This window comes from Balaenoptera musculus, chromosome 14 (assembly GCF_009873245.2).
Source record: "Balaenoptera musculus isolate JJ_BM4_2016_0621 chromosome 14, mBalMus1.pri.v3, whole genome shotgun sequence".
In the NCBI taxonomy this organism is placed as follows: domain Eukaryota; kingdom Metazoa; phylum Chordata; class Mammalia; order Artiodactyla; family Balaenopteridae; genus Balaenoptera; species Balaenoptera musculus.
This window is the reverse complement of record NC_045798.1, coordinates 21,283,696-21,311,669: the sequence shown is the minus strand read 5'-3', so window position 1 is coordinate 21,311,669 and position 27,974 is coordinate 21,283,696. Positions and strand designations below refer to the sequence as shown.

The 27,974-nt window shown below is 50.1% G+C and overlaps 2 protein-coding genes across 7 annotated transcripts in view; one reads left to right on the top strand and one right to left on the bottom strand.

Moving 5' to 3' along the window:
- Positions 1-209: 209 nt before the first annotated feature.
- On the bottom strand, positions 210-4,000 carry DUSP18 (dual specificity phosphatase 18). Its single transcript, XM_036874357.1, has 3 exons — positions 3,909-4,000; positions 3,351-3,618; positions 210-1,484 (listed from the first exon to the last, which is right to left on the bottom strand). Exon 3 carries the CDS (start codon positions 1,412-1,414, stop codon positions 848-850), a length of 567 nt encoding a protein of 188 aa, XP_036730252.1. The 5' UTR covers positions 1,415-1,484; positions 3,351-3,618; positions 3,909-4,000; the 3' UTR covers positions 210-847.
- A 46-nt stretch (positions 4,001-4,046) lies between these two features.
- OSBP2 (oxysterol binding protein 2) overlaps positions 4,047-27,974 on the top strand; it is a 168,696-nt gene continuing 144,768 nt past the window's right edge. For 3 of the 6 annotated variants that reach the window (XM_036874349.1, XM_036874348.1, XM_036874347.1), the window contains exon 1: positions 17,516-18,171. In XM_036874349.1, the coding sequence (XP_036730244.1) occupies positions 17,516-18,171 (656 nt within the window). Of the gene's footprint in view, positions 4,168-6,276; positions 6,386-9,160; positions 9,349-17,515; positions 18,172-27,974 lie in introns of those variants that run through there. The other 3 variants (XM_036874354.1, XM_036874350.1, XM_036874351.1) reach the window with 3 other exon arrangements.

The window sequence follows — 27,974 nt, the reverse complement described above, 5'->3', positions numbered from 1 at the left end:
CCCTGTGAGGAAAGGGCTGTCATCGCCTGGACGAGGAAACTGAGGCTCCAAGAGGCCCCAGATCACACAGGCAGGAGGTGACAAGGCTGGGTTCCGGTCCCCAGCTCCAGCCTTCTGAGCCGAGGCCTGTGAGAGGAACCTCTGAGCCTGATGTCAGGCCTGCTCTCCACACGTGCCCCGAGATGGAGACCAATACCACCTTTCATCAAAGGCTGGTAGGGGATCTTGCCACGTACAACAGCGCTCAAAAAGAAATGTTTTTAAAGAAATTTTATACAATGGAATGCTTCCTTTGAAAACTATCTTATGCGTAAATCCAGTCTAGAAAACCAGAGTTGAAGGTGGAAGCAGGGTTCGCTTGGGGCCCCCAGGGCTCCTGGAGTACCGCTTGAAGGCTACTTATCCAGTAGGTTGGCACTTACTGTGAGAAGCATGGGAGGTGCCATGATGCTTAAGGCTGGCTTCGTGTTCAAAAGAATGAGGCGGGATTGTGGCAGACTCATTCCTGGGTTGGTCGGTCGCGGGGAGGGCTGCAGAATACCAAGCTTGCCATATGCATTGGGTGCTGGTCCATTTGGTTCACTCTCCCCTCTGGTCAGCAGCTATGAGTTGTCACTCGCAGGGTAGGAAACTTATCTTCACCATCTTACATTTAATAAGCTGAATCTTTAAAGATATGAGTTATAAGATTAAGAGTTGCAGTACCCTTCCTTTTTTCTTGCCCTTAAAAAAGGCATCATCTGGTTTTTCTGTATCAGTGAAAGTAGAATGTTTTAAGTACAGATCTTGGTGTAGGATCAATGGCAGATCTGTACCTCTGACCTGGGGCAGGGGCTGGTGGAATGGCTCACAGTGGAATCATCAGACGGACCTCCTTCTCATAGATGTCGGGGATCACTCCCATGGGGGAGTTGACCATGTGCACAGTGTTCTTGCCAAACAGCTGGAACTCATAGTGGATGAGCTGCTCCCAAAAGCCATTGTTGGGCCGGATGATGGGCCGGCATGACTTGGTCCATGTGTGGGCATCCAGCAGGGACATGGCGTGGTACTTCATGAGATAGGCAAGGCAGAGGGCGGCCGAGCGGCTCACGCCGGCAGCACAGTGCAACAGGGTGCGGCCCTGCTTCACCTCCACGCTGTGGATGTGGTCTGCAATGGGGTCGAAGAAGTCACAGAGACGCGACATGGGTGTGTCAGCCACAGGCACCTGCACGTAGTGGATGTCCTCGTATAAGGTGTTCACCACCTCCACTGAGACGTTGATGACCGTGGTGATGTGGTTGCTGGAGAGCATGAGCTTGTTGTTGGCGGCTACCCCGTTGCTGATATACAGGCTGCTGGTGATCTGTGAGAGGCCGCTGACCGAGGGCTGCCGGAACTGAACTGGGAAGGCACACGGAGATGCTGTCATCGGGCCGGTGGGTCAGCGGCCAGTGAGACATGGACACTGCACCTTCCTGCTAGGCTGTGTCCGTAGAAAACTGCAAGGAGGGAGAAGGGACAAATGAGGAGCCAAAGTTCTGTCCCCCCACTTAACATAATTCAGTGGCTGCCCACTGTCACGATGAGATGGAGCCCCTAAGCTTGGCTGTCAAGGCCATTTGTGGCCCAGCTCCTGCCCATCTCTTCAGCCTCCTGTTAACCTTTCCCGCGTCCTGAAGGGCTCGGCTGGGCTGAGCCACTTACAGTTCCGTATGGACACTGGTCCTTTCTGGCCCAGGGCCTTTCCTGCTCTCATCCTAGAACCCCCTTTCCTTACAAGCCTGTCAGGTCCTAATCTGTTCCATTCAGCAGAGGACTGTTGAGCATTGGGATCTTAGCCAAGGGTCACTTCCTGAGGGAAACCTTCCAGAACTACACCCCTCACCCATATATGATCAAGTCCCAGCTCCAGGCAGGCCCTATGTGCCCTGCTTCCTAACATTTCCTGAAGAAGTGCTTTTGCCGTGATCTATCTGTGAGTTCTATTGGGATATCACTGTGTCTATCTTCACTCCTACTATATCACCAGTGCCCAGTTGCGTGTCCCCACAAGTAGGTGCTTAAAAATATTTGCTGAATGAAGAAATGACTCCAACAACCACAACTCTGCCTCCTGAGAGGTTTTCTGGAAAAGATGAGGTCTCTGGCCATGTTTCTCTAGAATTTTGGGGAGGAGCTGGGTGGAGGTGAGGGTGGTTCTTAGGCTGCTGGAGAGGAAGGCCAAAGGCTGCATAGACAAATCCTACCTGCCAGTACCCCAGAGTCCAATGCAATAGGCTCACCCCAGGTAGGGCAGATGGGGCTGGTTTGTTCTAAAAGTCTTGTGAGGGTAGGGGAAAAGCCCCACCCCCAACCTCACCCAGTTGGAAGCCTAAATGCTAAGGAATGTTCCGGATCCTCATCATCTGAAAACCTAGAGAGAAATGGACTGAGGGCCCCCAAAACTAGTACCCAGTGGGCAACAGGAATAGGGGAGACTGCTGTTCATCACAGGGACAAAAAGTGTGCAGAGGAGATACTGCTCTGCAAGGTGAGGGTAGTAATGAGAGGAAAGTCATTTTCATGCTAGTCAAGAAATATTTATCAGGCACTGTAGTAGGTACTGGGGATACTGAAATGTAAAAGTCAGCCATGCCCCCCCCCCCAGAGCTCAAAGTCTAGTGGGAGAGACAGACATTAAGTAGGCAATTATGGGCGCAACAGAGTTGGAAAAATAGGGATAACAGTGCCTACCTTGTAAGAATCTTCTGAGGATTACATGAGGTAACCCGGGTAAAGTGTTTAACAACAGGGCCTGGCACATTTATCTACAAATGATAACTACTGTTGCTGTTGTTAGGGAAGTTAAAATGCAGGGCATTATGGGAATGAAGAATAATGGTATTTATTTCAGGCTGGGGCTACGGAGTTGCGAAGATCGCCTGAAGAAATGACACAAAGATCTGAAGAACATTTAGCGTGAGGGGGAGGGAGAGGGAGAAAGAGCGACTCGGCAGCATCTCAGTTTCACCATTTTATAGCGTACAAAGCCTTTGGTTCGATCTCCAAAACAGCATAACGAGCCGGTGTCTGGAGTTAATATCTCCATTTTACACACGGGGAAGGTGAGGCAGAGTGGGGAAAAGGACCTGTCTAGGGTCACAAAGCAAGGTTCAAAAGCCGGTCTTTCTGGCCTCATTATGTGTGGGAAAAGTGGGCAAACACCTCGGAGTTTTCGTTAATACTGGGTTATAAACGTGGAACAAAGTCCAAGGGTTGACGGGAGAAAGGGGCCGCTTCCAGGGCTGAGTCAGGTAGGTTTCCTGGGGAGTTGGCGTTGGAATGGGCTTCTTCGCCCGCTCAGTGTCAAGACCTCGGTGTCTTACCTCTCTCTCGCGGGCGGGAGGGCAGGTTAGTTCAGGAAACAACCTTGGGCGAGGGTCTCCAGGTGAGAGAAGACCGGTCACGACCCAGGAGCCACAATCCCCGCCGGCCCGGTGCTCCGGTTTCCATAGCAATGGTCCCTCGTCGCGGGGAGGAATGGGCCGTGCTGGGTCTCCGGAGAAACCCAGGCCTCGTCTCCCCGTCCCGGAGCTGCCCCGCCCGGATTCACCCGGTTACCCGCCCTGCGATCACGCGGGGACCACAGCAGTCCTAGTCAAGAAGTAGGGTCTGCTCTGCGCGCTGCAACCAGCAGCTTGTCACCCAGCCAGTCTCCATGGCAACACGCCGGGCCGCACCACGGCAGCCGCCGAGGGACAATCCTGCCGCGTCCGCAGCCTTCCGGGCTTTGCGCACAAGGCCCGCCCACCCCACCCCCCAATCCCCCACCCCGGTCCCGCCTTCCTCTCGCGTGTCCCGGGCAACGCGCGGTGTACAGCGCCTCGCGTCTGCGCAGAGGCTCGCTCCGCGTCTGCGCCAGCCTACGGAGCTTGGGTACCGACCTGGCTCCCGTTCTCCAGTCACTCCCAAAGGTGGAAGAAGAGAATCCTGCAGTTAGCCAGCAGCCCAGGCCCTCCGTCACATGGAACCTAGGCTCGCCCATTGCCTGTGCGGTGGCCCCCCAGGCGACCACCAGTTCTGGCACCAGCCCGGCCTCGGCCTTCTTCCGGCGCAGTAGGCTTGGCAGCCGCCCCGACATTCACGGACCAAGCAGATCTGCTTCCTGCGGCCGCGGACCGCTCAGCCGCCGGTGCTCTTCAGGTGCGGCCCGGGGGCCCAGAGCGTTCGTCAGAGCCCGGGCCGCCCGGGGGAGCCGAACTCCCTCAGACCCCTGCTCCCTAAGCCGGCCGCGGGGACCTTGGCCCTGGCTCTCCAGAGCCTCGGGCCCTTCAGAGCCCGGCCCTTTCTTAGACCCCAGGAGAGTCTGAATTTCCCAGCCCAGCGCCTCGCCCGCCGTGGAGCCCGAACGCCCTCAGTCCAGACTCCAAGGGAGTCTGGAATTCCCACCTCCAACCCACATATCCTCCGAATCGCCGCGGGCCCGGCCCTCTAGTCTACCAGGTTTGACGTCGTGTATCCCGAGGGTCCCTAGCGCCCTCTGGGCCGAGCCTTGAACTTCCTTAGAGCCTGATGAGGCGCAGGTCCCCTCAGGCCTGACACTCCCCTCCTCAGCCTCTAGTTTCCGCAGTGGCCCAGGGAAAGCCCCCAGTTCCCTCAGCCGGGCCCCAATCCCCACAGACCCCAGTTTCCCCTCCCCTCCTCCATTTCACAGCCCCCTCACAGCATCCTCCAGCCTCCCACAGAGGCCTTGCTTTGGAAAGCAATTTGGTTCAAAATGATCATTATTTATTACTTGAAAGGGAATATTTCCATAAAACTGCCTTTTTCCCCCCTTCCCAGGAAGTAATGGTAAATTTGGTGCACCACTGAGTGGGTGAAGACTGTTTCATGTGTCTTTAAGTATTTTAGGTCTTTTTTTTTGTTTTTCTAATGGAATTTGGGAGACTTGTTTTGTGAGCATCTTGATCTCTAAACTAGCCTTTTCCAACCCCTCATGTCTTTGCTGTCAGAAAAAACATAAATGGGAGATAACGGGTGTTTGTTTCTACTAGTTTGTAAATGTAAAAACATTCATAAAACCACAGTTCCAAACTGGCTGAAAATGAATTAGGAAAAACAAATTTTAATCCTTCAAAATGTTTTATCCTTTAAAAATTGTCCTAGTTTTTGTCCTATCAAAATAATATGCACTTATCATAGAAAAATCAGGCAAGGAAAATGAATGGCTAGAGACAATCACTGTTACCATTTTGGTGTATATTATTCCAGATCTATTCATATATATGTACTGCAACATGCTTACTCATTTTTTTTGCGGGGGGGTGGGGGGGTATATGTCACAAAAAAGTTTACTATTTTGTAATCTTTTTTCTCCCACCCCATACACTTTGGATGTCTGTTTTATTCATAACTGCATAATATTTTATTGTATGACCTAACCACAATTTATTCATTTGCTTCCCTATCGTATATTTAGGTAGTTTCCACAGTTTAGAAAGAAAATATTATGAGTAATTATTTTTAAGTGGGCAAAAATATGTATGTAGTTGCAAAACCACTTCACGGTGTCACCAAATTATCAAAAAGTGAAAACTCAAGGCCTGGTATTATCCGTTTTTGACCAATTCCTCATTTTGACCAAATTGTTATCTCTAGTTTGTCCTGGAGCACCTGGCTCCATTCCATCACCCCCATCCCATCCCAACTTCTGCCTCTCACTCTCCAGAGTCTCCTCAAGTCCTTGTCCACCCCAAACTTCCTTCACTTTTCTAGACTTTTCCCAAACCCTTTTCCCTTAGAATTCCCCCATCAACCAACCTACCCTCTGTCCAAACACTTTATTCTCTTTTTTCCTGTTTCCTCTGACCTCCCCCACCCAGATCCCCCTTAGACCTAGGCTTGAGCAGTGACCCCCCATCTCAACCCCCCTCAGATTCATCCCTCTGACTTTGCTTCTTTCATCTAAGACCCTCGCCTCCCATTTCAAACTGCGTTTTCTTAAGATGACTGCTCCTGTGGACAGTTCTGAATCCCTGTTGACACTTCTCTTGTGGATTACTTTGACCTTTCTACATCCTTCTCAGGATGGTTTTCCCTCTCAGCATCCAAGAAACACCCATTTAGTGCACATTTCCTACAAGAAGAAACCTAGGCCTACTCCCTTGCTCCTCTGACAACTATGACAGGGCGGTGCCTCTCCCAAGAAACTTGGGGAAGCCTCAGCCACTACCCCAGGATCCCATCAGATCAGGTCCTGTCCTAGCCCTGGCCTAGCCATCAAGCCTGTACCACCTTCTCCTCCCTCTCCAGCTTAATGAATTCCAGTGAAGCAGCAGTGAAAAAATTTTTACCCAAGAGCCACTTATCTCGGGTGATTATTCGTGACAACCTCAGTGCACAACGAATCTATGAGATGGAGGTAAAGTTGTCACAAGCTTTTGCATTAGAGGGTGTTAGTGGCTTGATCCATGTTCATTTCATTCTCCCCAAAACCTTGCGGGGAGATCACAGATCTTAGAGGTGATAGGAAGCCATCAAAATACTCTAATACAAGCCCATTTTACAGAGGAGGCAGTTGAGACTCAGGGTTACTGATTTGCCCAAGGTGTCACAGCTGTTCCTGGGCTGAGGGAACCAAGGAGGACTCCATGTCTCTTGGCTCCGGTGGCATTTTTTTCCCTCAAAGTACATTAGCTTTCTTTTTAGGGACTCCCTGAATGGATTCCTACTATCTCCCATAAAAAGAAGTCTTGGCGCTTGAAGTGGCATTGACACCATTTGGTCACTTTTTTCCTTCAGGGATTATCCCCCACTTTCCACATGAGAACTGAGGCTCTTCTACTTTTTGTTTATGGACAAGAAGGGTTTGACCTGCTTACCCAGAAGCCCTCAGAAGAAGAGGGAAACCGCAGCATCATCATCCCACAGACCCTGATTAATTCATTAAATACATCTTTGGGGCCTGCTTGGGACAGGCACTGTTTTGGGCACTAGGAAGAGGCTAGTGAACACGATGGACTCTGAGAATGTACTTGTTTCTTCCAGCAGAGCAGGCAGCCCAGAGTTGAGCTGCTGTCCCCTTCTTGACTCTGTTGAACCTCCCTCCATGTTCCAGGACCAAATCTGGATGGGCGCATGGGATTCTGACATTGAAAACAGTGGGAAAGATGTAAGAGATGGTGTCAGATCCTCTTAAGGGTCACAGAGACCAAAAGAAGACTGGAGGCCTGGATGTTTTCTCCCTCTGCTAAACTTCCAGTGGCGTGGTGTAGTGGAAATAGGGTGGACTTGGACATGGGCAGGCTGGCTTTGTGTGAACTTGGGGAGTCACTTTTCCTCCAGGACTCTTTTCTCATTTGTAAAATAGGATCTGTTGGGATCCTCTCAGTTGCAGGTGACACAAACTGAACTTGAACTCGTTCAAGCAAAATAGAGAATGATGAGTTTACATAATCGAGGGTAGATAGGGCAGGGTCACCAATGTTTGGGATGAGAGATGGCAGGGGCTCCAATGCCATTGGATGTGTCTTCCACTCTCCCTATCAGCTCCCCTTCTGCTTCTTTCTGCATGTTGGCATCGTCATCAGGCTGGCTGTCCCTGGGGAGCATGGCCACAGGAAACCCTGGCCTGTAGCCCAGAAAGGAAATGGAGTGCTTCCACTGTTGGTCAAGTTAGACAAATCCTGGAGAAGGACTCCAGTTGGCCCAAGTTGGGTCACGGGCCCATCCATGCCCCAGTCACTGTGGTCAGGTAGTGTAGGCTACTCTGACTGGCCCAGGATGGGTTGGGGGCCAACCCCTATAACCAGTGGATTTGGAGATATTGCACCTCTGGTAAGTGGGGTGAGGATCTGTGAGATGTAACTGGAAACTCTCTTGAGTTGGCTTTATATGTGCCATCCTCCAGCCATCCAGAAGGTCTCCTTTTGAAGCCGTATTGAGCCCTTACATGTTTTGGGTACACAATGTCCATTATGTATTATTATCCCATTTAATAGTTCAGCAAACCGAGGCTCAGAGATGGAGTAACTTCACTAAGGGCTGTCATTGTGGACTTGCAAACCCAGGTCTGACTGACCATGGTGCAGGATGTTCTCCCTAAGGACAGGGACTGTCTTCTCTGTAGACCCAGTGACTTGCTGAGGGCCCAGCTTGTAGGAACTCAGTAGATTTGAGAGGCTTGAGTGGCAGCGTGGCAGTCTTTCTCTCTCCCCCGCAAAGTGCTCCCAGCTTTGGCTAGCCACTGGCTTCTCAGGGCCTCCAGGAGGGCAGCTAAGAGCTAGTGTCCTGGGAATCCTCTGAGCAACGCTCTGAGAACAGTGGATGATGGCCGGTATCCCTTTATCTATGGCCACAGTTCTCAACCAGGACAGCTTTGCTCCTCAGGGACTCTGGCGCTGTCTGGAGGCCTCTTTGGTAGCACAAGTGAGAGTGGGATGGTGCTACTGGCATTTAGTAGGTGGAGGCCAGGGATGCTAATGCTGCTGAATATCTTACAATGCACAGGCCAGCCCCCCGCCACAAAGAATTGCCTGGCCCCGTGTCAGTAGTACCAAGGTCAAGAGACCCTGATCCATAGTAAAAGTGCAATCACTCTGTGCTTTGCTTAGAAATATCTGGGCATGTGTCCCACCTTCCTGACTACGTTGTAGTTGCTGTGAAGACCTGCAGCTGATTTTTCATAGTATCCTCTCCACAGCTACCTCATTGGAATAAGTAAATGAATAAGACAAAGGATATGCCTTCCCAAAGCTAGCAGTCTTGTTAGGGACAGGGTAGAAATGGTAGAATAGAATAAATAAGTAGAGTTCAGTGTGACATAGGGGGTGTCACCAACAATATGTGGGGGGCATCAAGTGAGTAATAGGGACTGGGTGATAGGAGTTAAGGAAGGGGGTTTACAAGATGCACCCTTTCTCCTCCTCCCCTCCCCTCTCTTTCTCACCACTCTTCAAATAGAGATGTTAGGTCAAAATCAGGCTCTGAGGCTGCAGACTGTCAGAAGGTACCATAGGAGTTACCTAGCTCAATGCCCTCACTTTAAAATAGGGAAACTGAGGCTCCCTGTGAGCCAAGTTATTGATGAAATATTGGGTCCAGCTGGCTCCTTTTCCACCCTCATATCCGGAGCACAGATACCTCTCTTACTGTGAAGTAGCTTCTTCATCCTAACCTCATCTCTGTTTTTTGTAAGACAAGAGCTTCAGACAAGACCAAGAAAAAGATGGGCCACTTGTATGACCACCTGAAAAAAAAATTCATGACAGACCAGCTCAGAAAGCTGGGGCGCTGGCGACGGGAATCCATGAATGTCCGGCAGTACCTGGATAGCATCCGAGTGTACAAGGAGCCTAAGAAGAAAGACCAGCCACCCTAGTCAAGGTAGAGTGATCTGCCCTGGGGCCATGACGACACTAGGTGGATGGGAGAAGAGCTGGAAGGGAGCCAGTCTACACCATTGTAGAACAACAATAAATGAGACCAGTGGACAGTGGAGCACAAAACCCCTTAGCAATTCTAATATTTCTTGCCCTGTCCTATCCCCTCTTTTCTGGTGAAGGTGATTCTGATAGTCCTGTAGCTGCCCAAGTGGAAACGGCTGAATCGAACCGGCTTCCAAGGTTAAGGCATGACCTTTGGTACCCACATGTCTGTTACAATGCCAGGCCAGGTGCGCTGGGACAGTGGTACCTTGGATGGGAAGGGCTGGGTAATGCTGCTGCCTGGCATTCCAGTGGTAAGGAGTCAGGGTGGGGCATCAGGCAGACCTGGGTTAAGGTCTATTTCTGCCATCCATCAGCTGTGTGACTTTGTAACCTCTCTGAGCCTCTGTTTCCTTATCCTAAAGAATGGGGAAGTAGTGCGGGAACCTACCTCCAAGAACTGGCATGAGGATGTGGAGCGCTTGGCCCGGGGCCTGTCATTCTCAGTGGCTCTCAGCACGATGCCTGCAGTTAGCTTCCAGCCTTGTCAGTCCCCACCTCCTGGCCTGCCTGCTGTCCTAGCTACGCCCTGACAGCCCATGACATGCCTTTACTTGCTCAGGCTCCTCATCTAGAATGCCTCTTCAGCTCCCCAGGGCTCTCAGGAAGCTCTCTGCATCCTTCAAGCCTTATCTCAATGCTATACCCCCCACCCCACAAGCTTCTCTGACCGTCTTCTGCCTCCTGCCTGCCCCTCCCCCACCCTGCCCAAGCCACATGGGTTCCCCTCCACTCTGAACTTGGCTTACCTGTGGTGGCTTCACTCTGCCTTCCGTGGTGGATGTTTGGGTATTTGTCCCAGCCCTTGATTAGACTGTACAGTCTTTGACAGCGGGGGCCAAGGATCCCCCAAGATTTAGTTCAGGCCTCTTCCGTGCCATTTCCCCCGCCCAGCCCCACCAGAAAAGGCTGCTTCTTCCTGTGCCAACACATCTGTCTGCACTGAGCATGTGGTTGGCCATTTCTTGTTGCTCCCTGTCTCCCTGACCACGTTGTGAATGTCTTGATGGCCAGGATGCTGACTCGTTCATCTCTGCAACCACAATGCCCAGTAACATTGAGTAGTCACTCTATGTTTTTTGAATAAATGATCATTCCTTTGTTTAATTACAGCTTCAGCACAGTGCACAGAGTAAGGGCCTAGTACATATTTTTTTAAGTTAACTGAGTCCTCTCACTTTACCTCAGTTTTATGAGGAAACTGAGGCCCAGAGAGGTGACCTGACTTGCCTAAGGTCATGCAGCAAGTTAGTGGCAGAAAACTAGAAGCAGGTTTCCCGACTGCTGTGGAGTGGTCATTCTGCATCACCACAGTTGCTAGGTAAGGACCTCAGTCCTCTTGGTGGCTTTCAGAAGCCTTCTTCATTCATCCTCGTCCTCATCCTCATCCAGTTGTGGGGAACCAGATGTCCATGATGCTTTTACTTTCCCTTTTTTTTTTTTCTTGCCGCATTGCGCGGCATGTGGGATCTTATTAGTTCCCCAACCAGGGATCAAACCCACAGCCCCCTGCAGTGGAAGTGCCAGATTCTTAACCACTGGACCGCCGGGGAAGTCCCCAATTTTCTCTTTTAATGATCTTCTTTTGAAAACATGCTACTTTTCAGTGGGAGCCCAAACAGACTTTTTCTAGGTTTTTGTCTGTTTTCTTGGCTGAGCACAACTGATTAGAATAATTGACTTTAAATATTAAAATTTTATTATGCAAGCAATATGACCACATTTGCCCAAAACAAAAATTCTTCTATTAGATCAACCACTGCTAGCATTTTGATTTGTTTCTTATATTTTGTATATTCATTTCATTTCAACAACAGTCTTTTTCCTTGGCACTGTACCTAGAGAAGGGGAAAGGGAGGCTTTGGGGATCCTGGTGTCTTCAGAGGGCCCACAGAGCAGCCCCAGCCCCTCTTTTCTCCAGAGTATCCCCAGGAATTCTCCACCTACTAGATCTTCCCTAATGCAGCCTCTCTGAGCTGCACCCCAGTCTAGCCCCTGGCCACATGCACCCTTCTTCCCTAGACGGCTGGCCTTGGCAGAGGGTCTTTGCATCCTCATGCTGTGGCCCAACGGACTGGGGGACCCCTGGGGGTGGGGCGGGTGGGGGAGTTGGGATGTGAACCTAATAAGTCAATTTATAAGCCACTAACTCATCTCAGACTGTGTGGACTTAGTCTTCCCATTTTTGCATGAAAAAACCAGAGGATGTTGCATTTAAGTAAGGAACAAGAAGTGATGAAATTCTGGAGAAGCCGCCTAATTGTTGAGAGAAAAAAAAAATAAAAGGGAAGGAAAATCAGTGAAGGAAGAATGGAGGAGTGTTGAATGGGAAGATATTATTTGAGAAAAAGAATCTTGAAGCTAAGGAGGGCCTTAGGGATTCTTTAGTCCAGAGGACACACACACACATGGAACTCTTAGTTCAAATGAAGTCTCACCTGGAAGCCCATTCCAGTAAAACCACTGACATATTCACATTTATTGAGCACTCATATTCCAGGCACAAGGCTCAGCTCTTTTCAAACATGAGTCATTGATTCCTCCCAACAACAAAGTAAGTAATTTTCTTAGCCCTGTTTTATAGATGAGAAACTGAGGCTCAGAGAGCAAGAATCCCGCCTAAGATTGGGCAGCTAGTAAGTGACAAAGCCCACCTCAAGCCTGTCTCATCCAAAGACCATCTCCTAAGTGCCATGTGATAAGCTCCCAATCTTTATCACTCTAGTTGGAAGTGGAGGCTGGGGACCCTGAGCCCTCGGGAGCATGAGTTCACAGACAGTGATGTGGCGCCTCAGCTGTGTCGTCAGCTACCTGAGGTTGGCTGTTTCACAGACAGCTGGACTAAACTCCAGGTCCCCCTTCTACTGGGTAGCTAAGGGGAACTTGTCACCCATTCTGGGATGGACAGACTGTTAGGGAGAGTTAGGCTACGTTAGCTGTGGACGAGGCACATGCCCACCCAGGAAGTGGAAGAACAGAACACAGGAGTCCTGACCATTGCCCATTAGCTATGTAAAGATGTTTTCAGTTTTGTCCTCAGGAAACCTTTGTGGAATATCCTTTGTGTCTGAAGAACCGTGCTGATGGCAAGGGGCAGATGAATGATACTCTTTTAATGGGATTGAGTGTTTTGGATGTACCTTTAGTTCTTGCTGAAGACACATTTCCTTCCCTCCTCCCCTTTCACCACATGCACGTCACTCCTTTAGGGTACTTGAAAAGCCTTCCCAGTTTAAAAGTCTTGCTAGGTGCACAGTGAACCTAGTTCCTTCTCCAGAGTTTCTCCATAACCTGGAACAAAAGGAGGGAACTTCTGTTTACCAAGCACCTGTTACACGCAAGGCATTTTATATCCTACCTCACTGAGTCCTCACAACTGTACTCTTCAGGTATCACGCCCACTTTTAAGGTGAGGAAACCAAGGCACAGAGAGGCTAAGGAACTTGCTTGGAGTCGCTAGGTTTGAACCAGGGTGTGAGATGCATAAGGCGTGCTCTTTCCACGCCACCCGGCCGCCCCAGTGATGCTTGGCTTCATTGCATGCACCGCCCTCAATTTCAGCCATTGTCAGCTGCAGGAACTGCTCTGTGAGGGATGCCCATTCATGGCCCTGGACCCTGACTTTCCTCCTAGGCTACCACTGTTGGCCATGTGGTCAGTGACACGGCAGGGAGGAATTCTTGGGTGAGGACTTGTTCTCTTCATGGCATGTCCCAGCTCCAGGCTGTCAGGCAGGGGCAGTGGCTTCAGATCCCAGCAGGTGGATGTGGAGCAGCCTACCAAGGGGCTAGGCAGCTAGAATTATAGGGGCAGTTAGGGAGCAGGGGAGGCAGTTGCAGCTAAGAGTGATCCCAGAGTTCTTACATATCCACCCCATCCATCTATCCACATACCCATCCACCCATCCACTCACTTATCCATCTGTCCATGTGGCACTTCACCCCACAATCAGAACACAAAGGTGGAGAAACTGATTTTCTTGTTTGCTGTGACACCTCTCACTTCTCCCAATCATTGTGGGGAAGTGGGGTGACCTGCCAACTGGTAGTGCCTCTGCCCTGATTCACTCCAACCTTGGGCAAGTCACATCTCCGCGCTGAGAGTTTGGGGAGCTGGAAAAACCTCAGAGCTGCCTCATGCAGGCCATTTCTCTTATTTCATCAACGGGTGACAGAGGCAGAGAGTGGGGAACTGACTGGCCAAGGTCAGATAAGGAATTAGTGTTGGATTTGGGACTGGATGCCAGGGTGCTGCCACTCATTTGTAAAGTGGGAATGGGAATCCTGGCTCTCCTCACTTCCTGGGATTGTAGGGAGGACCCCACAAGATAAGTGGTGGGAAAGCGCTTTGAGAAGTGAGGTCACCAGGGCAGAAAGTCCCAGAGATGCAACCAAGGCCCCAACTGCTGGGCCAGCACAGATCCCACAATGACCACAAGGGGTCAGCAGACGCATGTGCACTCAGCTGGGATCTGCTGGAAGGCACATACCTGTGAGCCAGGGCCTGGGAGGGAGACCGAATCATTTAATTCCTGGCGACCCCTAGCACAAACAAGAGGATGGATGCATCCCAGCCCAGCCCATTGTTGAATCGGGAAGTGTTACTCGGGTATTACAATTCAGAGCCTCGTCCAGCCGCTGACTTGGGAACTCTGCAGGGCTTTGAGGGCTGAGCCAGGAGCAGGCCTTGACTGGGACGCCCTGTCTCCCCCAGTAACCTTTCTCTGGGCTTCAGCTCTCTCACCTGCAACTGTTCCAAGGGGGGTGGTGCTGGTGGCTGATGTCTGCACTTCCTTCTGTTCTCAAGCCTGGGATGTGGCACAGAGCTTTGCACACATAATGCTCCATAAATGTCTGCTGAGTAACATTTACTCAGGAGCAACTCCTGCCCCGAGCAAAGCCAGAAAAATCCAGGTCAGCTTGTGGCCACAGATACAAATGTAGATGCTGGTTTGTGTCTCCTTTACCCAGGAAAAGAGATGCACAAGCTAAGAGGGAGGCAGGGCAGCATGTAGCTAAGAGCACAAATTTGGAAGGAAGGCCTCAGTTCAAATCCCAGGTCAGCTGCTTTGCAGCTCTATGCCCCTTAACAAGTGCCCTGTAAAATAAGTCGGTGTAGATTTCCTCTGCTGTTATGCAATTAGATCTGGCTTACCTCTTGTCCCTTTGCCGAATGAGAATATCTGGCTGGAAGCTCTGCGTAGGGCAGAATGTGAAATAGCAGAGTCAGGAGGGTTGTGTTCTGTGGTGCCGACATCCACTCTGCCACCCCTTGCTGACCTCAGGTGTTTCATTCAGTTTCTTTAGAGAAGAGACATACTGTTTTCCGCCTGGGAGAAATGTTACCTGCACATTGCAAACTTCAATGTAGAGAGGGGTAGGGCAGTGGGTTGGAGCAGTTATCCTCCCACAAACCCCGCCCCACCCCCCCACCCCCGCCGTCCCTGCTCCAGGTTGTACGTGAGTCTATGTTTATTATACACTGAGCAGATATAAAAGGATATTGGAAAATATGTGTACGGCATACAAATAATACAAGAGACCCATGGGCTCACAAACCTGTTTGAGGAATAAAATCCCCCATTTTAGTTCCCTGTTCTTGCTCCTACCCTCTGTCATAACCTGTTGACTTTGAGCCCAAAGCCTCCCTGGATTCTCTCAAGCCAGCTGGCTCCTGCCTCCCCTTTAGCTGGCTTAGACAGTGTTCTCAGCTGCTGCTTCCACCTGTTTTGCTCATAAGAGCTCTCATCCTCTTTCCATATTCTAAGCACTTGTTGAAATCTCTCATTCATCAGTGATCCATCTTTCTTTCTACCTTTCTTTCTTTTTTTTTTTTGGCCATGCCACACGGCATGCGGGATCTTAGTTCCCCGATCAGGAATCAAACCCGTGCTCCCCGCAGTGGAAGCTCGGAGTCCTAACCACTGGGCTGCCAGGGAATTCCCTCAGTGATCCATCTTTATTTAAAATTGAAACACCCCCAACATGGCCCTCCCAAGCCCTCTTAACTGTTCTCTTTTTCTCCATGGCATGTCACCTTCTAAATGATTTATTTGGTATATTTCTGTCTCTTCTTACTAGAATGTTAAGCTCCAGGATGGCAGGAATTTTTGTCAGATTTCTTTCACTGCTCATTCGTCAGGGCCTAGAAGAAGACTTGGCATATGATATGAATTCAATGAACATTTGTTAAAGTCTTCTTTCTATCTCTATTGCTGTTGAATGCTTAGTACTTCTGGAATTTTTTATACTTTTGTTTCAGTGGGGTCTCTTTGGGTCTCAAGAAAGATGGAAGGCAAACATGGGTTCTTGTTAGATACCCTGATCTAAAAGTCTCAGTGTCAGTGGTCCTTAATGTGGAGGGATCATGGACCCCTTTAAGATTATGATGAAACCTACCACAAATCGGCACTTACACTTAAAATTTACATATAATTTATGAAAACCATACACTTCATCTTAAGGACCTGTTCTCTTAGAACATTTCTGGAAAGATGTGTAGAAACTATCAATACACTAGCCCCAGAGAGGGGGAAGAGGGGAGTTCTTCTTTCATTATGTATCCTGTATACTTCAGTTTTATATAGTGCAAGCATTACAATTTCAAAGTTTTAGAAACCAGTTAAATATTTTAAAGAAACCTATGTTCTAACCCCTTGAGGTGATCACAAGCTCACATGTGTTCAGGGGCCAGGGAGGTCAGTGCACGTGGCTTTAGGACAATAGGCAGAGGTAGGAGCTGTGGCTAAATGGAGCTTGCACACCCCACCCCAAGATGCTTAAATGCAATGGCATGAAAAACATGGTGTTGATCAAACTTTTCTGGCCTGTTCTTTTTTTAAAATATATTTATTTATTTTTATTTTTGCCTGCGCTGGGTCTTCATTGCTGCCTGCGGGCTTTCTCTAGTTGTGGCGAGCGGGGGCTACTCTTTGTTGCTGTACACGGGCTTCTCATTGCGGTGGCTTCTCTTGTTGCAGAGCACCGGCTCTAGGCGCGCGGGCTTCGGTAGTTGTGGCACACAGGCTCCAGAGTAGTTGTGGCGCACAGGCTTAGTTGCTCTGCAACATGTGGGATCTTCCCAGACCAGGGCTCTAACCCGTGTTCCCTGTATTGGCAGGCGGATTCTTAACCACTGCACCACCAGGGAAGCCCGGGATAGATTCTTTAAAATCAGTGATGTTAACCTTTCTGGGATCACAGACTCCTTTGGGAATCCCATGGAAACTAGGGACCTTCCCCCTAGGAAAATGCACAGACAGGTAAAACTCCATAGGCTACTGCAGCATCTTCACAGACCGCCAGCTAAGATTACCCAGGGATGTACAGGAGCTCCAAGAACTTCGCTTTCGGATACGTTCCTTGTACTAAAACGCTCGGCTTACTAAACTCTTTCTCTATTCCTTTAGAGAGCCTGAACTATGTTGCCACTTGCGGCGAAGTGCCCTGGCCGAAGCAGAGGCCAGCTGGCCCAGGCGGTGGTGGGGCGGTGGCTTCGGGCCCCTGAGCCTGGTGGCAGCGGGAGGGACCCATAGACAGGTAATGGCTGCCATGGGGGGCGATGGGCGTCCTCCTCAGCTTTTAGCATCATCCGGGTGGGCCCCTGCGCTTCGGGCGCATGTTCTGGGTTTTGGGGAGCGAACCTGCCCGGGTCAGAGGCGGGGAGCTCCGGCGTGGGGCCCGCGAACAGAGCTGCGCTGGGAGCCGGCGGGCTCCGCATTCATCATTGTTCCCACAGCGCCTGGCACGGGTTGGGGCGCAGGCAGGGATGGTGGTTCGAAGCGCGCCGTCCCTTCCGCGTCGCCCGCTCGCCAAGCTCTCGCCCCACAAGCGTTTCCTGGGCGCCTTCCAAGGGCCAGCCCCGGAGCCGGGAGCTGGCGACGCAAGGGAGGGACGAGGGTCCAAGTCCAGCCCGCTGACGAAGACGGCGCGGGGCGCACGGGCAGCAGAGGGACCCGCGCGCGTCCCCGCCGCGCTCTCGTGACGGCGCCCCCGGCCCCGCCCCAGGCCTCCGCCTCTCGCTTCCCCCCTCCCCCCGGCTCGGCCGCGCTCCGGTCGGCGGGCTCCATGGGGAAAGCGGCCGCTCTGTGCCGAGGCGGTGGCTGTAGCGGCCGCTCCCGCGGGCTCTCGTCGTTCTTCACGGTTGTCCCCTGCCTGTCCTGCCACACGGCGGCGCCGAGCATGAGCGCTTCCACGCCCGGCTCCGAGCCGGAGCCCAAGCCTCGGCACCAGCCGGTGCCCCAGCCCAAACGGGATCTGGTGTCAGAACAGGAGTCGGAGCCAATTTTTGAGACGGTGCCAGGATCGGAGCCTGAGTCCAGGAAGATGTCTGAGCCAAGGGCAGGGTTCAAACAGGAATTAGAACTGCTGCAGGGGTTGGGGACCGGGTCAGGGCCCCGGGAAGAGTTGGGCTCAAGCCTGGGGGCCGGGCCCTTCACCAAGACCCCATCCGAGCAGGTGCTGACGCTGGGGCCAGTAGTGGGGAGCGTGCCCTTGACCAAACTCGAGTCCGGGTTGTTGCCGGCATCAAAGGCCCCGCGACCAGGGCAGGTGAAGACACATCTTGGGGCTCCAGTGCCAGGGAGTGGCACACCCTCCCCTCTCCCGATGGTCTCACTTCCTCTGGACAGCTTCAAGGGCTGGCTTCTCAAGTGGACCAACTACCTGAAGGGCTACCAGCGCCGCTGGTTCGTGCTCAGCAACGGCCTCCTGTCTTACTACAGGTATGGAAGTGTCAGGGTGGGTTGGCTGAGTTGGGAGGGTGGTGATGCTGCAGCCATGGTGACAGAGGGCATCCAGAGTTGGAGGGCACTGCCATTGGCCTAGGGATGTTTGGGAACGCGCACTCCAGCAGGAGAAATAATGCCTCTGGCCAACCTTCAAGGGCTGGGGCCCTGACCTCAGGCAGGGGAGCCCCTGTGGACATGACCTCTGGCAAGCTTGGGTCTAGGGAGTGAGCAGTGACGTTGGAGTGAGGGAGTGATTTGGGACCTCGGGACCCCTCTGGTCCTGTTAGTTGTGGGACCTGGGGCAGCCAGCCAGAGTCAGCCCCCAATGTCCTTGATTCAGGAGCTTTCTGGTTCAGGAGCTAAGATCACTGTATTAGGGACTGAGGGGGACAGTAACCTTGTTCAGTCCTTGGGACCCACTCACGGGAAGGGCTCCTGCTCCCTCCTCAGTTGGTCAGACTATTTCCCACTTTTCCTGGTGCCTGCTGGTTGCTGGGCCTTGGCCTGGGGGCACAGCAGACTCACAGACGCATCAGACGTGACTTCTGCCCTTCAGGAGCCCATCTTGGCATTCAGTGGAGAACCAGGAAGCGTCCCACCGTGGCCTTTCTTATTCTAGAAGCAACGTGGGATTCAACAGTGAAGTCCAGTGGTGAGATAGCTAACACTGTGTTCCACTGAAATGGATTGAAAGGGGGAAAGGTCCTGAAGGCCGTCTAGGTATATTTCCTGGGGATGGTCGGTTTAAACTTTGAGATCTCTGATCACTCTATACTATCAATTCTCAAACCTGAGCGAGCACTGGAATTCCCTGAAGGGCTTATTGAAATATCAAGTGCTCAGCCCCGCTGCTGAGTTTCTGCTGCAGTGGGTGTAGGAGGGGCCTGAGATTCAGCTTTTCTAACAAGTTCCCAGGTGATGCTGCTCTGGGCCACAGTTTGAGAAGCACAGCTCCATTGTCATTGCAGACAGGAGGGCCCTGCCATTCTGTTTGCTGAAGCTCGGGTCACTTTGCTCACTTCACTTGGCTGGGCAGTATCTCTTCAGGTCAACCACCAGAGTATTTATATGGTCTTTCCTCGCCTTTTTGGAACACAGCTTCTAGAGGATAGTTGAGTCTGTGATGCCACTGAGAATTTGGGAGCTCCACTGAACTTAAGTGATGGTTCCCACTCAAAGTGGGGATCACTGTCTTTAATTCCTGGCAGGGGAGAAAGCTGACCTGTGTTTCTATAAATTTATTTATTTTATTTATTTTATTTTTGTGTTGAGTCTTCATTGCTGCACGCAGGCTTTCCCTAGTTGCGGCGAGCGGGGGCTACTCTTTGTTGCGGTGTGCGGGCTTCTCATTGCGGTGGCTTCCCTTGTTTCGGAGCACAGGCTCTAGGCGCGAGGGCTTCAGTAGTTGCAGCACGAGGGCTCAATAGTTGTGGCTCGCGGGCTCTAGAGCACAGGCTCAGTAGTTGTGGCGCACGGGCTTAGTTGCTCCGCGGCATGTGGGATCTTCCCGGACCAGGACTCGAACCCATGTCCCCTGCATTGGCAGGTGGATTCCTAACCACTGCGCCACCAGGGAAGCCCTGACCTGTGTTTCTAATGTGTTCATCTCATGTGGTGTCATTGGTGCCCCTCGGCCCACTTGGCTGCACCATACAGATCACAGGACAGAGTGTTCTTAGAATTTGGCACCTGAGCAAAAAGAGATCCTTTTCCAAATGGTGTTTTTATCCCACTTCCCATACTCCGTCAGGTGTGTAAACATTTTACCAAGGCATACAATGATAGGGATCATCAGTGATTTGCTATAAATGTCACTCTGTCTTCTTATAGGCAAGGGACATAACACATAGGGCATGTCGACTGTGGACCACACTCTCTGTTTTATGTTATGTTCCATTTATTTCATCATTGAAATCACACTGTGAGGTGGGTTCCAGGATTGTACAAATGAGGAGTTCTGAGGTTTGCCAGAGGGATGTGGCTTGTCCAAAGTCACTGGGCAGGGTAGGCAGTAGAGAGAGATTCTGACCCAGGCCCTTTGCACTCCAAAGTCTGTGCCTGTCCCAGATGTGTGTCCTAATGCCTATTCATCCTTGAGTTCAGCATTTCTGAGTTATGTGCATTTTACCAGGTACTACTAGGGGTCAGTATTTGAGGTCAAGGTAATGTTTATGAGTCTAGGGTCCCACAGTGGCAGGAAGGCCTAGTTCTAGTGGAAGTAACATCTGACCTTATGTATTTTTATTTTATTTTAATTGGAAGAGCAAAAAAGTCCCTCTTTTTTTCTTAAGATAACTATGTATAGACAGTTAGCATTTCAAGATTATCTCAAAAGTACAGATTCTCTGGGTAATTAAGAAAAATTCTTCTTGCTTGCTGATAAGGTTGTGGGGACAAATACTGGTTTTGGGGTGAGAAGGGGGTGGGGACAAGTTTTCTTGTTGTGTGCTTGCACAGTCCAGCTCTGTAGTTTCATTTGTGGACACTTCTAGATTCCAAGGTGGGCAGAATTGTTGCTCGACTCACTTGGGTAGGATGAATGATCCCTGACATTTGTACAGCCCTCTCCCTCCTTTAGCCCCACGTGAGGCCGGCCACGAAGGTGCCTTCATTACCATTTTAGAGGAAGGGAAACTGAGGCCGAAGGAGCAAACTTTAGTGGTGTATCCTGAGGCACCCAGCTTGTGGGCTGTGCCTCCAGTGCCACAGGAGATGAGTCAGTCTCCAAGTGCAGAAAAGGCCCGTCCGAGGTGGAGCTGGAATCACCACTTCTCCCTGCACCCAGTTCTGCCTTCTGGAAGACGGCTTTGGTCTGCTCTTCCTCGGGCCTCGCAGCACTTCAGATGTTTGACACCACTCTCCTGTCCCTGCTTCTGGTCTGAATCCTGCCTTCCAGACCAGGCCTGGCTGTCGTGCCTGCTGGGCTCAAGGACTGAGCGCCCTTTGGGCCTGCCGCTCACAGTCCTGACAGCGCAGGTTATCCAGGGCTCCATTTGCACCCAGCGCCGGGCATGGGTCACCTCCTCCAACCTGCCCCAGAACCCCAGTTCTCAGTAGTTCTCCAAGTGTGTGTGGTTGGAATAGAGGCAAATTCAAGTGCTCGGAGCTGCAAACAGAATGAGAGAACTTTTATTCATGATCTCCTTTCCTTAGGGGTCAGGTAGAGTCGGCTTTAGTCCTGGGATGACAGCTGGGGAAGGAATCAGAGCTGCTTCTCTTGCTAGCTTCCCTTTTGGAAAGACCACTCTCTAATTTTTTTCTTTTAATTAAGCGAAGCCTGGTGTTTGGAGAAAATGCGGGCACGTGTCTTGTCCTCCCTCCCTGATCCCATCTTCCAGCCTTCCCCCCTCCAAGATAACCATCATCCAAATCCTGGTCACCATCCACTTTCTTTTCTTTTTATTTAGTTTTATTTAACCTATATGCAATTTTTTTAAAAAAACACATTTTTCATTTCGACCATTTGAAACTTTATAAAAAAACATATTGTACAGCATATGATTTTGGGGGACTAGTATTTTTTTTTTAATTTATTTATTTTATTATTATCATTATTTTTAAGCTGGTGGTTTTTTGTTTTTTTTTAAATTTATTTATTTATTTATTTATTTATGGCTGTGTTGGGTCTTCGTTTCTGTGCGAGGGCTTTCTCTAGTTGCGGCAAGTGGGGGCCACTCTTCATTGCGGTGCGCAGGCCTCTCACTGTCATGGCCTCTCTTGTTGCGGAGCACAAGCTCCAGACGCGCAGGCTCAGTAGTTGTGGCTCACGGGCCTAGCTGCTCCGCGGCATGCGGGATCTTCCCAGACCAGGGCTCAAACCCGTGTCCCCTGCATTGGCAGGCAGATTCTCAACCACTGCGCCACCAGGGAAGCCCTGGGGGACTAATTTTGACTGCTTTATAACAGCCCAGGATGTGAGCGCACTTTTTACTTATTCATGCTCCTCTTGATGGGTGACTACAAAAATGCTTGTACACGTGCGGGCGTTCCTCTTGGGTGAAATCACTGGGTTGTGGAGAATGTGAACGCCAAACTCTTTTCCAAAGCAGTTGTGTCAATTTATAGTCCCACTGGCAAGAAATAAAGAGATTTTTGTGGCTCTCTATCCTTTGCTGAACTTGGTATTGTCAGCATTGATTTTGCCAATTAAATGGTTATTGCACTGTAGTCTTGACCTGCATTTCAATCCCCATTATTTTTACTTGAAAATCAGTGGGGGTTTGGATTAGAATTTCTCCATTAAGTATCGCTTCCTCGAGTGCTTCTGCCCTAGATTTTGCTGGAAAAGCTCATTCGATTGCTCAAGTTTATTCTAAGGGAGAAAGTACATAGTGCCAACAGCTGGGCTTAGTAAATTTATATTATCAAGAATAAAAAGATGCTCTTTGTAAATAGTGTCACATATAGAAAGTATTTCTGGGAGGTCTGGGTAATTGTTGGCAGGTTTTTACTTCTTTCCAACAATATGCTAGGAATATAAATACAGGAGACGAGGTTCTTATTCCATTGCCTGGCACTCTTAATCCCATATCTATTTGAATATTCGAATATCAATAAGGGGAATATGGTTTTGCGCTCTTTTTTTTTTTCTTTTTTGGTTGTTAGTTCCCATTTAAAAAATTTCATCCCCAGTTCTCATCTCCCAGGGAACATGGAAGAATTCATAAATGATGCAGAATTTTCAAAGGTATTAGCCCCAGCAAGTCCTTACGGAAAGAGTGTTTTGAACATAAGTTTTATTCACATTAATGACAAAATTGATTTGATTAAACAAAATTCTGTTTTGTTGTATACAAGTTGCCTGTTTGGTGACATTATAAATGACATCTGTTTCCCAGGAAATGATTTCAAACAAAATATGAAACAAAAATGTTTTGTTTTAATTTATTATTGTTCAGACTGATGTATGGGTAGGAATGGCAAAGCCAGTTAGCAAGGAAGGGCTCAAAGAAATTAGTCTGGGTCTATAAGAAAGAAGGCTACAGTCAAGTGAAAGTAAGTTTTGAAAGTCCTCTGGCTGAGGAAGCCCACCGAACATATGGTGAGCTGGGCCCACTTTGGGGTGGTGGCCAAGACATCTTTGCCTCTAGGATGGATCAAGTACTCCTTCCTCCAGTGGGGCCAACTCTCAAAGGCAAACTCTCATGGAGACTATTTTTTTTTAAATAAAGTTTTATTGGAACACAGTCATGCCCATTCATTTTGTCTGTGGCTGCTTTTTTTTTTTTTTGGCCGCGTGGCTTGTGGGATCTTAGTTCCCTAACCAGGGATCGAACCTGGACCCCCAGCAGTGAAAGCGCAGCATCTTAACCAGTGGATCACCAGGGCGTATTTTTAATATCAGTTTAGGTGATGCTTGAAGGATGGAGATGGAAAAGACTATCCAGTTGCAAAGTGTCCCTGAAAACATGAAGTTGAAGGTGCAAGTCTTCAGGTTAAGTCGCTGGGGTTTCCACCTCAGAAGGCGGCCTTCTTATATTGGATTCAGCCTTAATTTGAAACATCATCCAGTGTTTCATACTATGAGGCCAGGTAGGAGGCTGAAAAGGAATGCCCAAGTTGATAATGTGTAAACATTGGTTTGAAGTCCGTTTCTTTAATATTTAGCACGAGGGTGTTGCAAAGAGCCTGCGAGTGGACTGGCAGAGTGTTTTGGAGAAGCACAGTGCATTCTTAGCAAGGTCTAGTGACACGAATTATGATTTCCCCCCACAACCCGCTCCCCTTCCTGACCTTCCTCTTTCTGTGAATAGCTGAAAACCTCTGAGTCACGCTTGCTGCCTCCTACCTGCCTCACCCCACATCAGATGGAACTGCTGAGCCCTACCTGTCTCCTTCCTTTCATCCATCCTTCCTCCCCATTCCTAGCACCACATCCTGGCTCAGGTCTGCCTTCTGCTGAGCTGGTGCCCCAGCCCCCAGCTGTTGCCCTGGACAGGGTCCCCGGTGTGGTGCCACCTCCCTCCCCGAGGGCCCTGGATTTGCCTGTCTTCTCCAGGCATCTCTTTCAACAGTTCCAACCCCTGGGTTAGCAGTCCCCCACTTTGGGTTTTTCCCATTTGAAATATCCATAGTAGCCCCAGACTGACCTAAGGACCACATCTTCCTCCTTTGGGAGTTTACAGGGTTTGTGTATGGGCATCTCTGCAGACAGCTTTGTGCCAAAGGAACACCGTGGCCAAGTTTGGCATCTTCTTCGTGTTCTACATGAAGCCTAGCACGGTGCTTTGCCACTGATACGCCCTCAGTAGCTTGGTTAATCTGAATGGATGAGTGAGTGAATGAATGAGAATTGCCTGCAATTTTATGGGGTTTCAGAAAGCAAGTATGTTAGTGCCAAACTTGGACTTTTCTTAATTTGTTTTCAATTTTGAAAACTTGTTTGCTGAAATAAGATTGGGAAGATGAATTGGAGGTTGCCGGCTTAGCCAGGAGTGCTGGAAAAGTGATAGTTATGAACTGCAGATTATTTGGATATGTTATGTTGACAGATTTGAATGTGTTGAAATAGGCTCCTCCATGAACCAACAGCCTTGTATCTGTGGTCCTCATTTGTATTTCCATAGGGTTACGAGGGTTTGTGCATGTTGTCTCTGTGTCCCTAGGATGATTTGTCACTTCATAAAGTGTGGCAGTGACTGGATGAGTGGCGAGTAAAGATAAAGCTTTTAAAAGGGCTTTTCACAGTCCCAGAGCTCTTTAAACTAGTTTCATGTGCACCTGACGGTTTGCTTTGCATGTGTTATATGTGCAGGACCCTGTGGGAAGCAGGCTGTGTGTCAGAGGTGAGGCCTCTGCCCTAAAATGTTAGATCTAACTGGATAACAGGCCCTCACAAACATGGGGTTCTCTGTGGTGTCAGAGCGATTTCCAGTTCACGCTTGCGGTGAGGAGTGCAGCCTCTTCCTTATTGTCCTGTTAAATGGGGGAAGAAGTGGGAACTCGTGGGCAGCACCAGCCTGCTGACTCAGCCGGTGCTAAGGCGCCCACCCACCTCACATTGGGGAGACTCCTTGCTGGGGTGCCATGTTGGGGTCTCCAAGACTAACCCAGATTCAATGACCCACTGGGAGGACTCCCAGCACTCGGCTCGAGGTGTGCTCGCAGCCTGCTTTATTACAGTGAAGGGAAGCAAAGCACAAGCAGAAAGCGAAGAGGGGCATGGGATGAAATCTGGGGAAGCGAGGCACAGGCTTCCAGGGCTCCTTTCCCAGTGGAGTCATGCAGGACATGCTAATTCCTTCAGCAGCTGGTTGTGACACACATGTGAAAGGTTGCCAAGCAGGGATGTTCGGTAAAGACTCAGCGCTCAGGGATTTTATGGGGGGTCTGGTCACGTGGGTACCCTCTGCCTGGCACGGTCCCAGAGTCCAGGCTCCCAGAAGGAAAGCAGGTGTGCAGCATGGACCACACATTGTTTGCACAAGCAGTTTGGGTGTAGTCAGTCACGCTTACCAGTTAGGGGAACCCCGAGGTGTTGCAGGAGCTCGCCAAATCCAGACTCTTAGGGCCAGCTTTGGATGCAGGCCTTTCAAAGGATGAGCAGTCTCGGGCTCACCTCCTTCCTCCCTGCAGACTTCAGTGATGTCAGTCAGGTCAGGACCGGCGCTCTCTGGTTCAAGGAGAGCAAGTGCTTACACTTGGCTCTGAGTGGAGAGGGGCTTCTTGTTTCCTGCCAGGCTTGCAGGGCGTCTCACACAACTCGTGGTCCGCTGCTCTGTGTGCTGAGGGCCTTCTCTTTGGGACCTCCGCCCACGTGGTTGGCCCTTGATTGCTTCTCAGGCACTTTTCTGACCTAGACCTCCCCTGAGGCCCTTTGGTGGCTCAGGTTTGCAAGTGACAAGGGTACACTTGCCACATGGACCTCCTTCCTCCGCAGGACCTTCCCTTTTGTGCCTTTGGTGGAGTGTCTGGTGTGAGTTCTTCAGCTCCTGCTGACCCTTTTACCTTCTTCAGGGAGGGTCTGTTATTCTAAGATTGGGGCCGGTGAGCAGTCTAGAACATTGTGACAGCAAGCGTGCAGCTTTGGTTGTATCAGTCATTGAGGGCCACAAGGCAGCGTGGGAGACAAGCACATGTACTGTCATCAACCCACTGGGTGGAGGAGAAGGAGGAGGAGGAGGAGGAGGAGGAGGGAGGCCTGCATCCATCTTGGCCAGTCAGTAAGAGCCAGCGGGTTCAGGCGCATGCCGTGGGGCCTCCCAGTGGGCTTTATATTCAAGCCTGCGGCTTTTACACCTCCTGTAATCTTCTGGGATGCAATTGGCAAATGACGTCAATAAAGAAAGACAGGCCTGTGAAAAGGATGTGAGGTTCCTTAAACCAAGATCAATATCTCCTTATCCCAGGGGGAAAGAGATACGGAGGAAATGGGCCTGTTTCCTGGAAGACTACTCTGGATACTGACATGTGGAGAGGAGGAGATGGTAGGAAACACCCCTGAACTAAATTGAAATTGGCAGCTTCATGTGTGGTGAGTCATGTGCCAGGTGTCACCACACAGATGTGGCTTTAGGAGGCTCATCACACACATGAAGCAAACTGTCATTGAGTTTTAGGGTCATGCTGGGTGCTGTATGCTTTTCTTCTTTTACGAGCGACTCTTTCCCGCGTCCGTTTCCGTTTTTAAGTGTTCTCGGAGGTCTGATCACTTAGCTTCACTCCTCTCAGCACCTCGTCATGTGCTTAGCCACAGCTCTGCACCTCAGATGCTGATTTAACAATCTCGACTCACACCATTTGATCTACATTGCTGGGCCGTTGCCTAAACCAAGAGGAGGGCAGGTGGCATTGCTGTGCTTGCATCGGAACCTGCCAGATTGTGTGGTCCTTTGAAGCAGCAGTAGCTGCTGTCTTCCTGAAGTATAAATTATAGTTTGTGGCTTCCCTGGGCTCACCACTCACTGCCCTTCCCAGTTGGGTCCCCCCACCCTCCTTCCTCTAGCCTTGACTCTTCATCTGCCCAACTCGCCTTATTCCCCCTCTGCAAACCACATGCCTTTCACTCTCTCCTCCAGATCCCTGCACCTGCCACCCCCTGCAGCAAGGAGAACCCTCCTCATTGCTGCAGACATCCTAGCCGAGCAGTCTGATTCCAGGTCATCTCAGCCTGGGCCTGCCTGGATTCCCCTGCCATGAGCTGGGCTGGAAGAACCATCCTTCCTCTGATGCCCCTTTGTCTGTTGTGTCATTTGGCCGTGTACCCCTGTTAGCTGAATGTTGGTCTGTCTCCTCCCCACCAGAGCATAGGGCTGTGTCTTCCCACTGTAGTGTCCCCTGGGGGGCTGGGCATAGTGCCTTGTACTTGTAGATTCTCAAATTTCAGTGAAGTTTTTTTTTTCCATAGAAGACACTTTGTAATTTTAATCTTTCTGCATGTTATAAAGACCATGAACATGCAGCCTGGACTATAGCAGTAGCTCATGGGGAGTCACTGAATTGCCAGGAAAATGGAGTGACCACCGGGGCTACACATGGCCCAGCTTTTCACCTCCTTTCTGAGGTTTATCCTGATGTAATGACATTGAGAGCTCACTGTTTTCATTTACATTTAAAACTCTGTTATAAAGAATTTAAAACATATATAAGAGTAGCCAATAGTATAATGAACCCCCGTGCACCCATTATCCAGTTTCAACAATTATTAACTTCCTTGCCAATCTTGCTTCATCTCAGTGCCCCCACCCCACACCATTTTGAAGTGAACCGCAAATATCACACATCACCTGTAAATATTTCAGTATGTATCTCTAAAGGATGAGGATTTTAAAAAACATATCCACAACACCGTTGTTACA

Bases quoted from the DNA above. Each gene is read 5' to 3' on its own strand.
- DUSP18 (XM_036874357.1), bottom strand. From the start codon at position 1,414: ATGACAGCATCTCCGTGTGCCTTCCCAGTTCAGTTCCGGCAGCCCTCG.